Genomic DNA, 15,936 nt, shown 5'->3' on the forward strand with positions numbered 1-15,936 from the left:
GAATGTAGTACATTTAATGGCATTCATGGCTTAAGTAAGAAGAAAAATGGATACTCCCCGCCCCCCAAAACGAAACAAATAAATTGTATTTTTATATATATATATATATATATATATATATATATATATATATATATATATATATATATATATATATATATATATATATATATATATATATATATATATATATATATACACACACACACACACACACACATAGACTCCGTGTAGAATTTTTAAATAATGGACATGTGAAACATTCCACTTCACTGCCCCCTGGTGGCCACAAAAAGAATCGTCAGATGAGGCACATTCTCTGAAGCAGCAGACTTGTCTCAACATATGCAGAACACACAGGCAAGAGGAATGCTGGGAAAAGTCCAACCTTTTCTGCATGCCAGTACCTTCCACTGCACAATAAAAACAATCAGACATTAATTTAAAAAAAAAAAAACCTTTTTAAATGGAAAAAATATACCTGTGATTCCCACGGTCCCTTAAACAGCAGAATTAAGACTAAACTGGAAGATTTTATAATTTTTAAAAAAACTACCAAAAACCAGGAAACATTGTGGTTTTCATTTTCATAAAAAATACAAACATTTGTCAAACATTACAAGGCAAATGATAGAAACAGCTGTGTTGCCCTTTACTGTTTATGCTTTCGTTTTATGTTAAATATTAACTGAACATTCTGAATATAGGGACACAATTTATTTGTGTCAAGATGTCAACTTATTGGCTCAGAAATGTCTTTTAAACATTCACTACTGTAGTGGCACAGTCTTAATTACACATATTTAAAATAAAAGCAGAAAGGTTGCAGCAGGGAACTTGTTTACCAGGCCAAGATTAAAAGAGAACCTAAATTAAAGATGTACAGTCACCAAAGAATCAATACCAAAATCTAGTAGTGCTGTTGTTCAAAATAGCTGCCACCCAAAACCAAAATACCCTAAAAATGCTGCATTCAAAAGGATTTGAAAGCTTTTATTCAATCTAAATATTTTAGCTCTGCAATGTGTGAAAAACATGAGAAAAGAATGTAATCTAAACATAGGGGAGTTTGTGGATTAAATCCAATTCTTAGTATAATGACAAAAAAGGTTAAAAGGAAGGAAAATGAGCTTTCTGATAAAAAAAGCAACAGATATGATCCATAATTTTTGCAGATTCACTTCTTTAACAACAAAGATAGATGACAACTTAGGCTCAAAACAGGCAAAAAGATACTCACAGATATGGCGTAACATTAGGAAATAATGTTTGATTTTTTTCTGGCTCAGGAACATTCAGTGTGCTTGTGATACAAGATACCAAAAAAATGTCATCTACATTAAGATTTGTGCAGCCAAGCTGAGAGAAAAATCAAGCTGCACGCACCCCAAAAGAAAACCTCATAGCAGCAGAAATGTTTGTTTTCATCCACACAATGTGCATGATATGACCGGCTTATTTGTGATATGGTTTAAAGGTAGCTACAAAATTTAGAGCTCGTCAGCTTAGGCAAAGATTGTCCTGTTCAATCTTAAAATGTAAGCCTTTAACATTTCAAATGTAATTATCAACAACCTCAAACTACAATATTAATTTTTAGCTTCTAACACATAAAACTACTTTTTAGTCAGGTTTTGAAAGGTTTTCGGTTTCATTCACTTGGGAAAAATACTTGTAGTTCCAATTTATGATGAGGAATATATTGACATAACGAAAAAGTAAGATTAAAAGGGACATCTGCTTTTTTATAGGGTTATAAGAACACTTTTGTGTTGCCAAATTTGAGGAAACTTTTTGTCATCACATAATTAATGTTGACAATTACATCTCCATATTGAATCGGGATATTTGCACTTTTTGGAGTTTTTCCAGCTGCAATGAAATTTTTTTCTTTTTAGCAATTATTGTTTTGCTGACAGTTTTCATTCCAGTCTCCTAAAGGAAAATGCCAACAGCCAGAGAGCCAAATGAAAGTTATGTAACCTCATTCATTTAAAAACAAAGGAACCAAAATCCCTGAAACATTTCTATGAAAACGAGTGCCTGAACTCAAACTGGAAGGAGATGCAAGGCCCCCAAAACAAAAACAAACAAAAAACCTGAAATTATTGAAAGTGAAAGTCTATATTCCCATTTTAGGCAGAATGCAAGGGAATGACAAACTTGCAGCCGAAGGGAGATTGGTACTTGATTCCCACTTCTTGGAAAACCTGCCGAGGAAAACCGATGTCACATAGATACACTCTGCCGGCCCCTTCCCCAAGAGCGAGTGGCAGGCAAAGGGATAAGGACCACTTGGCCTCGACTGCATGACCCTGCCCACTGACAGGAGGGTCCAAGCTGAGCACCGGCGCTCTGTTCTGGTTAGCCCAGTTGGCGGCGGCCCGGTACCAAGGTTGGTCCATCAGGAATGTGTTCTCGTGGCAGTCCAGACAGTTTATGATTAGATCCAATGGAGTGTCTGGAAGGTCTAGTGAATAAATAAGTGAAACATTAGAAAGGGTAATTATAAATAAAGATAACATAAAAAGTTAAAAGCCCACCTTTGATACTGGACACCTGTTTGCCATCCGTCTTGTTGAAGAGTGTGAGTTCATTGGTGACGGAATCAACCATCTTCACAAAGTTGGGCAGGAACAATATGACCTCCACTTCATGATTAGCCAGGTGTCGACCGCAGCTGATGCCCTGCGCTCCCTGAACATGAGGACCGCACAGCAGCGCCACCGTGGGCCGCTGATGTAAATTCTTTGGCGTGAATCTGGAACACAAGAAGTTTTGACGACAAATATGATTGTGGGGCTTCCAAGACAAAACCGAATCAGAGAAAATTTAAGAAAAGATACAAAAGAAATATAAAAACAACATTGTAAAATTGCAATGGAGTATTAGGGCCACTATAAAAATAAAAAATTAAAAAATTATTGAGAATAAAGTTGTAGAATTAGAAAAAAACGTCAACATTTTATGGGAATAAACTCCTATGATTATATGAAAAAAGTCAAAATTTTACAAGAATAAAGTTACCGTATTTTCCGGACTATAAGTCGCCCTTTTTTTCATAGTTTGGCAAGGGGTGTGACTTATACTCCGCAGCGACTTATATTAGAAATAAATTGAAATAAATACATTGTTAACCCTCCTGTTATGTTCATTTGTGAGGAACAGAGATGATGTTTCTGGGTCAATTTGATGTATGAGGTATGTTAAGTGTTCAGAGTATGTTAAGTGACTCAGAGAATCAGCAAACTTTTTTTTACAATAAGATCTTGACGGCTAAAAACATAATATTCTATTTTCCAATGATTTCATAGATTTAGAAATGCAATAAAAATGACTACATTCTACAAATACAGGATGAAAACAGAGTATTAGTTTTTCAATGATGCTTCATGAAAGGAATAAATAAATAAGTATGAGAAAGAATTACTGTGAAATTATGAGATAAACAGTCTGCTATGATTGTGTCACATGAGGTTGTGGAACTTATTAGTTTTTGGTCTCAGATTTTGTCAAATGCGACTTATAGTCCATTGCGACTTTTTTGTGTTTTCTTCTACTTTATAATGCATTTTGGGCTGGTGCGACTTATGCTCCGGAAAATACGGTATACTTTCATAAGTAATAAGTAGAGACTTTACGAGATTAAAGTCATATTTTTATGAAGCAAAAGTCTGTTTACTAGGAGAAATGGAAACAAGAAAAACATCATATAGCGCACTGTAAGCAGTTACCTCAGCATTGATTTTACAAATAAGCAAATACAGAGTCTTTTAGTGAGTCACCATTGTTTGTTGTAGGACTTGAAAAAACTTTGCAGGAAACTCTTTAGAAGAAAATGTCACATAGACTTGGGAGAAATCGTGTCTTTTGTGGATAGAGAAATGGTCGGAGTTTACCGGCTGCAGGGAAATCGCTGGTTACATACATAAACCAGCAATCCAGAGGAGTTGGTTTCCCAAGACCCACAACAAGTGGATTTCAGACCGGGCTCCATTCACACCATCTGCAGTATAGTTGCAGAGGTCCAAATGCAGTATGACACATGGATACCTATCATAAACTAAAGCCTTATGGCATCACCGTAAATGGATGTGGGTGGAGGCTTATGCCACCAAAATTTGTTTCTGAAAAATAATACTTTTTTCACTGTGAAATTAAGACTTTAATTTCTCATAATTTTAAGACTATTCGTTTAAAATTACAGCTTTATTTCTTTATTCTTGTAAAACTAAGACTTTGTTGCTCATAATTTTGCGAGTTTTTTCTCGCAAATCTTTTACTTTTTTCATACTTTTCCAACTTTATTCTCACATATATACACCGTCTATATATATATATATATATATATATATATATATATATATATATATAAATATATATATATATATATATATATATATATAGACGGTGGTTTTAACCTCTTAAGACCTGGCGTCCACATGCGTGGATGTCACATTTTGGGTTAAATTACCACTGTAGTTAATTCTGCTTAAATGGGGCTCTCTGACTGCATATGTGGAGGGTTAGCTCAAATACTAGCTTGGGTCTTAAGAGGTTGATACTCTTGTCGTATTAAAATTGTTCCAGAATCAACAAAATCACAAATTTAGATCCGTCCCTTTGAGAAAACAAATGTTTAACCAAAACAAACGATTTTATTAAAATATTTTTCCCATTTCTTTGTTTTAATCATCTGAAAAAATGTCACTTGGAGCCTTGTGTACCTGTTAGGCCCTCCTAACAATGTAAGGGCCATCTGACTGGCACACACCCCCGTCATCTCAAGCCTTCTCTCCAACGTGAGACCATGACGCTCCGCAACGGACAGCAGACGCTTGTGTAGTTCGTAGGAAACACTTGGTACGACAAGTCCAGAGTCTGTGCACAAACAAAAACAAAAATGAAGTCAAGTAAAGAACAATTTCTTTCATTCTGTGACATTCTTTCATCCCTTACCAGTGCAGTATTCTTTGCCACCAGCCTGTGGAACAATAATCTGTCTGTACACGACAGGTTTGGCCTCCAAGATGTTTTCGTCGTGCCGGTATCGTAAGGGCGTCTGGTCTTGAGGGGTCCCGCGCGACCTGGCCCCGTTTCGTTGCTCTGATGTGTTGATTTCCGAAAAAACTGCTGCTTTGTCAAAAAGTGCCAGGTTTCCTTCAAAGTCAAAATCTGTGTCCAGGCCATCGTCCACCCCGTCTCCAAAACACTCGTCGTCTCTCTGCCTCATCTGACTGTTCTTCACTCCGTTCTTCTTTGGCGTCATTTGGTTTGCTCCTCGACTGCTGGATGACCCTGGAGGGAACAACATGTTTACGCGACTGACAGGAATTTTGGAGTTTTTCGTATAAATAAATAAAAACACTTACAGGAATTGTGCCTTCGACGAAACCCTTTGGGCTGGCCCAGAGCGTCCAGCTGACGCTCCCCAAAACTCTTGGAGTAATGTTGAGGGGAGTTCACTTTCTCTGCACCCCTGGCATCGCCCTTTGGGACTGCAACTGGGGTACGGCTCACCTTTGCAGATGTAGTTTGTGTGTTCTTCACATTGTCCTTTTTATTTATTTCTAAAATCTTGAGTTCCTTTATATCAATGGCACTAGAAAATAAGGCAGACTAAGCTTTAAAAACGATGGGGAAAATGCTATGTAAAAACTAGGCCTGCACAATATACTGCAAATTTATCGTTATCGCAATATCCAGCTCTGCAATAGGCATATCGCAAAAGACTGCGAATATCGCAATAAATCTTAAACCCAAAATGTGTTAAAACAATCTTATGGCAGCTTGATGCTTTTAACGAATCAAATAAATCCCTTTATGCTTTGACCAATCAGATGGACGCGTTCCCATTGTTTACCAATCAGATGGAGGCCTATTATGTTAGATGTTTGTCACCTATGTCGATGAGGGTCATTTGGAGTATAATTTTAAACTGTTGCAATGAAATGGGAATGATGTTTTTGGCATTTTTCTATTTTTTTATATACCGCAAATTATATCGTTATCGCAATATTAATCTCTAATATCGCATATCGCAAGTTTTCCTCATATCGTGCAGCCCTAGTAAAAACACTACTTAAACTCTGAGTTAGCTTTACCTGAAAGTAACCTCTGGAACAGGACACTTTACCCCGTTATGGAAAGGCTGCCTTAAGGAGATGGTTTGACTGGACTGATCGACAGAGGACACTTCTCCTTGGTACATTCCCAGCGTTGGCCCACAATTGATCGAAACTAAGCAACCCAACCAATCTGCAGCCATTATCTGCAAAAAAACAAAAAAAAAAAAAACAAGCATGTATTTATATTTAAACAGAACAGTTTAAAGGAGATCAAAGTAAACGAATCACATCGCCCTTGCTTCTGGACAACAATACAACTATCGTAACTTGTAATGTTAGCATAGGCCAACGCAAGTTCCATCGGGGAACTGAGGCTAAGTCTCTATCTGCTTTTAACTTACAGAAGCACATATTGCTAGAAAAGGAACTAAAATGGCGCACCTTCTTAGAAATGAGGGTTGTAAAAGCCTTTTGGAAACAAAAATCAATAAAGTTGAAAAATAAGTGCTGAGAAAATAATTTTCTACCCCTCCTTTTTTGTAACTGTTTGAACGTGCGCTAGTTAACTTCCTGTTTCCGGTTAAGGATATTTTCAAAATAAGGGCCATTCGAAAAATTGTTTGAAATGTATTAATACATGAATGTAATAAGTACAGAAAGTCTACTATAGACCTGTAGTGTTGGAAGTATACTAACGGAATACTTCTTCAGACTCAAATGAAACATTTTACATTTACAATATATATAGATAGATAGTACATAAAAAGTAACCAAGTATTCGTCCAACTTTTAGTATAGACATTCAGTACAACTAAGAATAATTGTGGTACACTTAAATAGACTAATATTTGCTTAGGATACATACATTTATACTTTTTTATTGTTTTGTTACAACCACAGCCTAACGACTTTGATTTTTGGACTTCAGGTAGAGTTATTTTTTATTTGACATAGAGTTTGCTATATCTGTCACCAGTGCTGAGGTTAGAATGTAAGGAATTTATTTGTTTATTAAACAGTGCAAGTCATGTTTAAACTTAAAGTAGTTACAAAAATAGTATAATTGTTTATTTTTTTATTGAATCTGAGTTAGGGTTTAAAAATGTATGCATAAAATCCGACAAGATTCTTCTACGCACTTCTTTTTCGAGCACTGTACTGTTTCATATTGGTTTTATATTGGTTTGTTATGTATGCTTAACTATTTTATTTTGTGTTTGGAAATAAAAATACATCAAATCAGACCAAATGTGTTTTGCTTAATGTAGAAACAAATTCCATGTTATTGTTGTTCTAAAATGCATGGTATCTTCAAGCAATTTGACTGAATTGAGTTAAAAAATATTTGCGTGACATTTGAGACAGGACCTGAGTATAGTTGTGTAATGGACTGAATTAATTATCTAAACAACCAGCAATAGATTTAGTTAGTAGTCTGTTAAATTTCACACTTACTTGAAGAACATCCCTATTCTGGTCATTTTTGAAGCTGAAATAAAAATAAAATAAAAAAAAGGTTAAATATGTTTTAGCCTTTCTGTGTTTGCGACAATAATAGCACATTTACCTCAATATTATTACTAAAAAGGAAAGTTATGTTCAGATGTCTTCTGACAAAAACTCTCAGCCAGCTGAGTGTGATTATGTGTGGACTATCTTGGGAGTCATGATCATATCTCCCAGATGAGTTTTGTGTACTGCAGTTACTGTGGAGATCCAGTATACGAGCAGTAAAAACTGTGCAGGTCTCGGATGAAGGACAACCGAGCATAAAAGAAAAGATTTTCCAGTTTTCTCAAATGAAATTTGATGTAAAAAAGAAAATTGGATCTTTTGGGGTTTTTATTATTGCCTGTTTTGATTTATCAGGTGCAAATACATGCGGATCGTCAGGCAAATGGAGGAATTATTAAGACTCACGATACAAGAATAGCTACTTACCTCAACCTGCCACTTCAGTGTGACATTCTGTTGTTATTAACTTGGACAGAGGCTCATGAGGAGAAGCAGAAGGGAGAACAGCTCCTACGGAGCAGAGAGGCAGTCCATGATGTTCCGTCCGTCATACAAGCGCTCAAGCCCCTTTTCCCTCCTGGACCCAGATATGTGGGACACCAAATCTGACTTTGAAGCCCAGGTAGGCTTTTAAAAAACATTGTGTTTTTTAAATTAAAGACGAACTATTTTGAAAAATTGTGTTGGGTTTTTTTTGTTTTTTTTTAAAGACCACACGATTGTGCGGGACATCAACTGTAACTGGATCAGAGTCAATGTCAAAAGCCAGTGCAAGGTAATAGAACCAATTATTTTGTTTTCAAGTGGCAGAAGTCTTGCATTATTCTAGTACTTGTACTATGCCAACACATATTTCTGATTTATCTTGTAGCTCTGATCACTTTAGATGGAATGAGCCAAGTCTGCGCCGGTGGCAGTCACTGTCCCGTCTGCCAGTTGACAATGTGGCATGGCCCGCTTCTCCATCAGGGGGTGAATTAAGGACTGCTAGAAGTCGAAGTGTTTTTCCACAAATGGATGTGTTGCTGTGGCTTCAGGATGCCCAGGAGGAGATCGACAGTCATCTGGACTGGTTCAGCACCAGAGATCTGCAGCTGGATGTTGACAAAGCTCCAGCACACGTCTGTGATTCCAAGCAGAAAGTAAGTTGACTAAAACCATAGAATCCATTTATGATGAGGCTTAAATGGCATCATAAAAATGTGTATTTGTGTTTCACACAGCAGCCATCAAGTGTAAGGAGTGCTGGGGAAAATGCAGCTGAAGACTGTGGAGAACTTTATGAAAAGTAAGTGCAACAAAACATGCATGAAGGAAAACCAAATACATTTGAGAAAATATTTGAAAAAAATATGTAAAATGTAATTGCAAGAGTCCTCCGACTGGAGAAGGATCTGTTTCAAATGAGGTCGGCTTTGAGCGAGGAAAGCAGAGATCAAGCAGTCAGACTCTCAGCTCCTGACTTACTCAATAAAACACCAACAAATACTCAGGACAACTTTGATAAACAGGTACAATAAAGAAGTATATTGACTAATTTTTTTAAAAATGTACTTATTCGGATTTTTCTTTACTTCACTACATTTTGAAAACTAAACAGAAATCAGAATCAAATCTGTATGAGATGAGAGAGGCTCTGAGAGAGGCCAAGGCGAAGGTGGCAGCTTATGAAGAGGAGGGAAACAAAACGCTCCAGCAGCTCCAGACTGCGGCAGAGGTGAAGATGAGAACATGTCAAGAAAACCCCCTTTTAACCCAACTTTGTACCAATTCAAATCCACAATCTGGCATTTCACATGCATTTGTGCCCACAGACACAGAGGACCATGCAGAATCAGATAGATGAAATGAAAATGAGGCTCAGCCAAAGTGTGCACAATCACTCTGATGAACGAGACCAGCTGAGCGAAGCCAATAACAAAATCAGTCAAGCTAGTCTGGTAAGTGTGGAGCTAATGAAGCATGCCCCATTAACCCCCACCCAAGCTGTCAGTTTAATAAATGAACTAATCATATATTCACATAGTAAGCTATAAGTCAAACTTGATTTATCAGGATGCTGGAGAAGAAGCAGAAAAGATGGAGTTTCAAAATTGAACCAAATAGCTATTCTTATGAGCCGTCTATGCATCAAATATATTGACATGTTAATTATTGTAGTTTAATGTCAAAACTGTCTTTATCTTCTGTCAGTCTCATGTTCTTTAAGGCAGTGGCAGTGTTTAGTTCTTCTTTTATCTTTTTAATCTTAAAAAACAAGTCCTCCAGCTTTGGAACACATAAAACAGCATTCCCCCTCCTATGACTAAACATGTGGTCTGTTAATTAGTGATTGTCTGCAGTTATAATATCCTGTTGATTGGTGGCAAAGTCTCAAACCTGCAGTATCTCATAAAGATCTCATAAATTTCTACCACCTTTCTTTTACTTCCTGCAGGAGAAAGCAGTCCTTTCAACGCAAGTATTGAAGTTGGAGGACAATGTGAGAGACCTGACAGCCAAACTGACAGCAGCTCTGCTTGACAGAGAATCTCTGATCCAGGTGTCTTGTTGTTTTCCAGTTTGGTTTAATCTGATCTACAACCCTTTGAGGGATTTAGAGCAACATTTTTCTGCTTCATGAATCCCATTTTGCTTCTGAACTGGAGAAAAATAAGCTTCTTCAAAGAGTCCATATAAACCCAGAGGAAACAACACAGAGCCAAAAACTTTAAGAACATCTTAGCATAGAATCCCAAAACAAACTGGACAAAGAAACCTTTCAGAAGAAGGAGGAGCTAAAGGCTCTCAGAGAGTTTTGAGGCTTAACTTGACACACATTTGTCTTATGTTGATGTAGATCGTCAGTCATCTAGGCCACAAATAACCCTATAAGATTAAACAATAATTCAACAGCACTTCAAAATACTCTTATTTGAAGTTTGTTATAAAAGTATTCCTTACTGTGTCTTTGATCCAGGAAAAGCAGAAGCTCAGAGGGGAACTTCAACTGTTCAAGAAGAATCTAGATGTCCCACAAGAGTATCTGCAGGAGCTTGAGGAGGAGACTAAAAGAGTAAATTCTAAACAGATCTTTGATCTAAAGGAGCAGCACTCTCAGATGAACAGAGAAAAAGTAGAGCAGCTGAATGAAAGAAAAGAAGAGGGGGATGTGGCGTTGTTAGAGACACAGGATCAGTGCTGCAGGCACAGGTAAATGGTGATTTTGTTTTTAAACTTAACAATGACTTTGTTGAGTTTTACCTAAAGCTATGTTTCACAGGGAATCTGTGGATGTTTTGCAAAAGGAAAAGCAGGAAATGCATGATCATCTTCAGCTTTTGGAGGCTCAAGTCGAAGAGAAGGAGAGGAGGTTCCTTCTGCAGGAGGAGGAGTATCGCAAACAAGATGCAGCGAGAGTCCAGTGCATTCAGAAGCTGAAAGCTGTGGCTTCTCACTGGACTGAGAAATGGCAAAAAGTGGCTTTAACGCTGAAATCCACACTAGATGAATTAGATGAATTCAAGAGGAATTCCAGGGATGAAGTGAGAGAAAAATGCTTTAAAACTGCTTCTGATTTTAGGCAATGATTTCAAAACATACCTGATGTTTTTTCACACCATTTGTACTTTTGGAATACCCGGAAGGAATGTGTACAAGCAATGTTCATTTCAGAAGTGCTACAAAGTTTCACACTATGCTCACAGTGCCTTATAGGCTAGTTTTCATCCCAAATCCTGCTTGTTTATGCATGTACCGGCTGAGCACTCCGCCCTCAGCTGTTTGAATCAGAAACTCATCAGTGTTCCACTAGTGATCGAAGTTTTATCTTGTTATGAGAGATTTATATTCACTATAATTTATAGGTTTATAGTAATCATCAGATAACCAAACAACAAAGAAACTTACAACATTTTTTAATTATTGCCTCATTGTGTTTTATTTTTTATGTTAATTTTTCTAAAAAAAGAAAAAGAAAATAAGCGTCAAACTGAAATAATCATAACCTGACAAGTTATATAGGTAAGTTGGCCTTTAGCTGTGTTAATCCAACAAAGGTTATATAAAACAGCTGCTCATAAGCGAGTTTAACTAATGTTTAATGGAGAATTTGGGTTAGAATGAGCTAAATGTGGATTTTACCGCATAACTGCACAATTTTCCAACACAGACGGATTCTTGCGCATGGCTGAGGGCTGAACTGGCTACATGCCGGCAGGAGCTGGAGCAAGAAAGGAGCAGAAGCCAGGTTCTCCTTCAACAGCTCAACAACAAAGGTAAGCAGTTCTGTTTCTAGTGGAAAAGTTTGAGCTGACTTTTTAAACACAAGGGGGCGTTTGAGTGCAGTGGGCCTCTATTTTCAGGGGTGGAACTGGAGCAGACTCTTGAAAAAGAGCAAGTGACAGAGTGAGTTGGGCTTAATTCAGTTCTCATTTTGAAATTGAGCTTTTTTTCATTGTCACCTTCGTCTTTCAGCTTTTCAGACTCATCCTCGATACTATTCGACTCACAGAGCTGCCAAAACGAGCCTCCCCAGGTGACAAACCCATCTGAATGGCACTTGATTACCATTGTACAAATGCTAAAAAGCATACATAAAACAGAATGTGTGTCAACGTGACATGTGAATATGCGATGATGGATAGGTGTGGAGACAGAGCAGCGATGTGGAAATGCTGAGGAAACAACTTACAGAGAAGGAGAAGGAACTGAGTGAGAAGTGAGTTCACTCTGAAATCAGAGAATGGACTTGTTTCATCAAGAAGAATTATTTTTTTACTTCCGATTTTGTTTGTGTCAGAGAACAGGCTCTAAAGAGTCTAGAAAAGCTGAGAGAGACGGAAAAACAGCAAAGTGAAATGAAGATTTCTGATCTGGAGTTGAAGGTATGACCACTGTGATCAGATCACGCATTCGTTCTAGAATCATTCATTATGCATGTGGAGTGAAATGATCCCGGAAACGTCGTATTTCCTTCCTACTTCATTAAAGCTCACTCAAGTGTCTGAAAACTGTCAAAACCATGGAGGTCTGCAGGCAGAGGACTTGACCAGCGACTCACTGAGACTCCAGTTGCATGGTTTGAGCTTTCCCTCACAGACAGACTACTTTCAGATAGGACATTTTTGACATTTCTCTGTGTCCTCTTTGTTTCAGAAAGCAGGAAGAGGGCTGAGCAGCTGGAACGGGAGAAAACGCTGGTGGCCCAGAAGCTTCAAGCAATGAGAGAGCAGCTTAGTGTGGTAAAGCAGATGTAACTGTGACAAAGCCTGCAAAATCACACATGAGGATATATGATGCACAATCTGGTTGGTGATACAAACTATGTCTGTAGGTTAAAGATGACAAACCATTGGTTGAAGGCAGGAAGGAGAAAACTGTCGATTCAGTTAATCCAGAGACGGAGAGGCAAAGGAGGCTGGTCACAGAGCAGGTGATCTGTAACGTTTTCCTGCAACGCACTGACTGTCAGGCTGGTAATTCCTTAAGTTTTGGCTCCAAAATGTGGTTTGACAGCCATGAAAGTGTAAGCCGATATTACTTGTTTGTGTTTTACTATATGTCTCATTGTTTATGCATAAATCAGTAACAATTCTCTGAGGTAGAGGAAGTCATTACTCAAGCCTGATTTTTTATTTGTGAAAACAGCTAGATGTTTCATAAATGTATTTTACTTTTCAGCTTCATTTACAAACTTTTTTGAGTTTTTTCTTTTTTTTACTAACTCTGACAACATGTACATGCCACATCTCACCCACACAGTTAAAGAGCCTATTTAGGAAGCAAGAAGAAAAAGAAGCAGAGAGGGTTTCTGAAACAGCAGCTTCTCAAGTCGGAGCCTCATCATCTCAAGACTGGACAGCCAGCTCCTCTGCTTTAAGGGTGTGACAGAAAAAAGAGCTAAATTCTGACCTGTAAATACAGTTAATGGTGATGTGAGTGCATGCATTTAGACATTATGCTCTTTTAGGGTGACCGACACTACTTGCACCAAGGCTCAGGTTTGGTAACATTGTTTGAGGAGGATGAGGAGAGCGCTGGCTCAGCAGAGGAGGAGGAGGAGGAAGAGGCAGAGGACGCTCACATTGAGGTAAAATCTTAGGATTCGGAAATGTCATGTTGTGTAAAAGTTTAGGAAAAAGCCCTACACTAGCAACAACTCCTATTATAATCATTTCAAACAGGCAGGTCATGCATGTGACCTCTACGTCTGTTTGTTAGTTGTTTTTCAATTGAAATGATCGCCTGTATTTGCTCATCTTAAGCGGTTTTGTCAATTTTGTGCAACCATCTGCAGTTCGGGCTGTTCATTTTATTATTAAGACAGATTACATTAAGAAATTGTGATAATTAATTCATTAAAAATCCATCCACACATGTGCAGGGCACGCTAATTCCAGCATTTAGTTCGATCAGTCTGACTGGATGAGTGCCTAAAACTCTTTATGGAGCTATAATCTCATTTGTAAATCTTTCTATATGTCACATAGGAAACAGAATTATAGATTAAAGCAATTTCTGTGCTTTTCCTCTAATGACTGAAAAGTCTAATTCAAAAAAGCAAAATGCAGAAATCCTAGGCACAATAAAAGTGGATTTGACCTTTTTTCTTACCTTTATTCCTTTTGCGGGTTTTTATCTTACCTTCCCTTTTCCTTCTTCAATGTTTATTCTGTTGACTTGAGTTTACAAATGTAAGCAACTTTTGAGTTGGATAGTCAATATCTAAAGAAAAAAAAAACCAAACAGAATTTTATTTAAAAAACATAAAAACATGTTGTGGCTGAAGCAGAATACAGGAAGAGAGCAGAGAATAGAAATCAGAGATCTGAAGGGATTTCCTCTTCTCTGGCAGATTTCAGTCAGGTCTTCAGAAATCAGCACTTTGAGGGCAAAATGTCTCCAAAAAGGTGAATCTTTGCTCGTGTCAGTGTAACGTAGTGTAGAAGTGTGTGTGCAATAGAATTTATAGACTATAGCTTTACCTCACAAATATATGTTTCCATATACGTATCAACACGTTTACACCAATAAATTAAAAAAAACTACTACTGTACCTGACCCTGCTGTATACCTAGAGAAACCTTATATGCTTCCTGCATTGTGCAATTACAGAGTACAGATATTGTAACATTTATGTTTCTAAATTTTGTTCCAAAATTAAAAATTAAAAAAAAATTTTTTTTTGTATATTCAGCCTTAAAGTCCAGACAGCCAGACCAGGAAGCGCCATCACCGGATGAGACGACTAAGATGAATGTGGCTTGCTGAGGATGAGCACACCTTCCCTTAATCCAGATGGAACATTCTTGACTGAGATTATAGATATTTGTAGCTCTAATGAAGATGAGGGGGAGGTGAGGCTTTGGTCAGATGCTTCATTAAAAATGTTTCATTAATATAAATCATTCATTTATGCTGTTTACAGATGCTTTGTTTGTAGCTTATCACACCAGGTACACAATGCTTTTTTGCGGATGTTTATTTTATTCCAAGTTAAATTGATTGTAAGAAATAATTGATGTCTTTGTTGCCTTGAATCAAAAGTCATGTTCATTATAATCTGTGTCATTTTAGAGTTTTACTTTGAATGTTTGTGCCTATTATTGCCCAGAAAATAAAACATTAAGCATCAACTACTCAAACAGCCGAAGATCTTTCATTTTTAAAAGGCATGAAACCTTTTTTTATGGCTTTAAATTAAATATAACTCCATCAGACATGCTCATAAATATTCTAAATCTGATTTGAAAAAGGAAAATCCACTTTTCTCTTCTTGGTATGTGAAACAGAAACCACACAGCTGAATGTCTCCCCAGACTCGCTGGGCTCATCTGCAGTGAAAAACAATGCAGAGGCGGATCTAATGCAGATCTAATGCAAACAAAGATTAGATCTGTCGGATGAGAGTTTCTGTGGAGATTGGAACGTTTTCCAGATGATTGCGAATAGTAAAGGATTAAACTACAATGTCATTAAAAAAGGGATGATCTCCTGCTGCATTGGGCTTTTGTAAGACATCATTTAATCCCTTAAAATAAACATAGGGAATTACTTTACCTCTGCCCCTGAAAGGTAAAAGTTGGTTCCTTTTCTAATGTTTTAATGAGAGGTTGCACGTTTATTACATTTCAAGTGACTCTATGGTGGTTTTACATGCTGGAAGAGGGTTGTCAAGTTGGCAGCTTTGAGGAACATTAACTGTGGGGCGCAGCGTGACGCTGCGACAATAAAAGATGTGCTGAGCCCCTCACACATTAGTGCAACAGCTGTTGAGTTGATGATCAAAGGTCAGAGAGAAAAATCTCAATCAGCAAGAAATACAGCATTCCACAAAAGAAAACACTAATCAACACAAAGTATAAAAAAAAAA

At 37.3% G+C, this 15,936-nt stretch overlaps 2 protein-coding genes across 5 annotated transcripts; one reads left to right on the plus strand and one right to left on the minus strand.

The window, feature by feature from the left end:
• Positions 1 to 562: 562 nt before the first annotated feature.
• Positions 563 to 6,650, minus strand: edc3 (enhancer of mRNA decapping 3 homolog (S. cerevisiae)). Its single transcript, XM_004069559.5, has 7 exons — positions 6,510 to 6,650; positions 6,105 to 6,271; positions 5,373 to 5,602; positions 4,960 to 5,298; positions 4,728 to 4,881; positions 2,544 to 2,761; positions 563 to 2,470 (listed from the first exon to the last, which is right to left on the minus strand). The coding sequence occupies exons 2-7, from the start codon at positions 6,266 to 6,268 to the stop codon at positions 2,136 to 2,138; spliced, it is 1,440 nt and encodes a 479-aa protein (XP_004069607.1). The 5' UTR covers positions 6,269 to 6,271; positions 6,510 to 6,650; the 3' UTR covers positions 563 to 2,135.
• A 1,396-nt stretch (positions 6,651 to 8,046) lies between these two features.
• LOC105354291 (uncharacterized) lies at positions 8,047 to 15,208 on the plus strand. Of its 4 annotated transcripts, XM_020703936.2 has the most exons (21): positions 8,050 to 8,205; positions 8,294 to 8,358; positions 8,455 to 8,725; positions 8,807 to 8,871; positions 8,956 to 9,094; positions 9,184 to 9,300; positions 9,398 to 9,523; positions 10,021 to 10,125; positions 10,543 to 10,775; positions 10,846 to 11,107; positions 11,734 to 11,839; positions 11,927 to 11,969; positions 12,039 to 12,099; positions 12,209 to 12,282; positions 12,364 to 12,448; positions 12,555 to 12,642; positions 12,720 to 12,805; positions 12,898 to 12,996; positions 13,326 to 13,445; positions 13,534 to 13,653; positions 14,761 to 15,208. In XM_020703936.2, the coding sequence occupies exons 1-21, from the start codon at positions 8,065 to 8,067 to the stop codon at positions 14,764 to 14,766; spliced, it is 2,412 nt and encodes an 803-aa protein (XP_020559595.1). In that variant the 5' UTR covers positions 8,050 to 8,064; the 3' UTR covers positions 14,767 to 15,208. The 4 variants fall into 4 exon arrangements, 1 of the variants encoding a protein (XP_020559595.1); XR_013656401.1 differs by lacking the exon at positions 14,761 to 15,208 and having other exon boundaries at positions 12,720 to 12,816; positions 13,534 to 13,586; XR_013656403.1 differs by lacking the exons at positions 12,555 to 12,642; positions 13,534 to 13,653; positions 14,761 to 15,208 and having other exon boundaries at positions 8,047 to 8,205; positions 12,720 to 12,816; positions 13,326 to 13,425.
• Positions 15,209 to 15,936: the final 728 nt, after the last annotated feature.

Source organism: Oryzias latipes, chromosome 6, assembly GCF_053564925.1.
Source record: "Oryzias latipes strain Hd-rR chromosome 6, Olatipes_Hd-rR_3.1".
Lineage (NCBI taxonomy): Eukaryota > Metazoa > Chordata > Actinopteri > Beloniformes > Adrianichthyidae > Oryzias > Oryzias latipes.

Excerpts from the sequence above, each read along its gene's own strand:
- edc3 (XM_004069559.5), bottom strand. The coding sequence starts at position 6,268 with ATGGCTGCAGATTGGTTGGGTTGCTTAGTTTCGATCAATTGTGGGCCA. Across the intron at positions 5,603-6,104 it reads GTTCCAGAGGTTACTTTCAG|TGCCATTGATATAAAGGAAC; the intron begins GTAAAGCTAACT and ends CTTATTTTCTAG. Across the intron at positions 2,471-2,543 it reads ACAGGTGTCCAGTATCAAAG|ACCTTCCAGACACTCCATTG; the intron begins GTGGGCTTTTAA and ends TTTATTCACTAG.
- LOC105354291 (XM_020703936.2), top strand. The coding sequence starts at position 8,065 with ATGAGGAGAAGCAGAAGGGAGAACAGCTCCTACGGAGCAGAGAGGCAG. Across the intron at positions 8,872-8,955 it reads TGTGGAGAACTTTATGAAAA|AGTCCTCCGACTGGAGAAGG; the intron begins GTAAGTGCAACA and ends TGTAATTGCAAG. Across the intron at positions 12,997-13,325 it reads GGAGGCTGGTCACAGAGCAG|TTAAAGAGCCTATTTAGGAA; the intron begins GTGATCTGTAAC and ends TCACCCACACAG.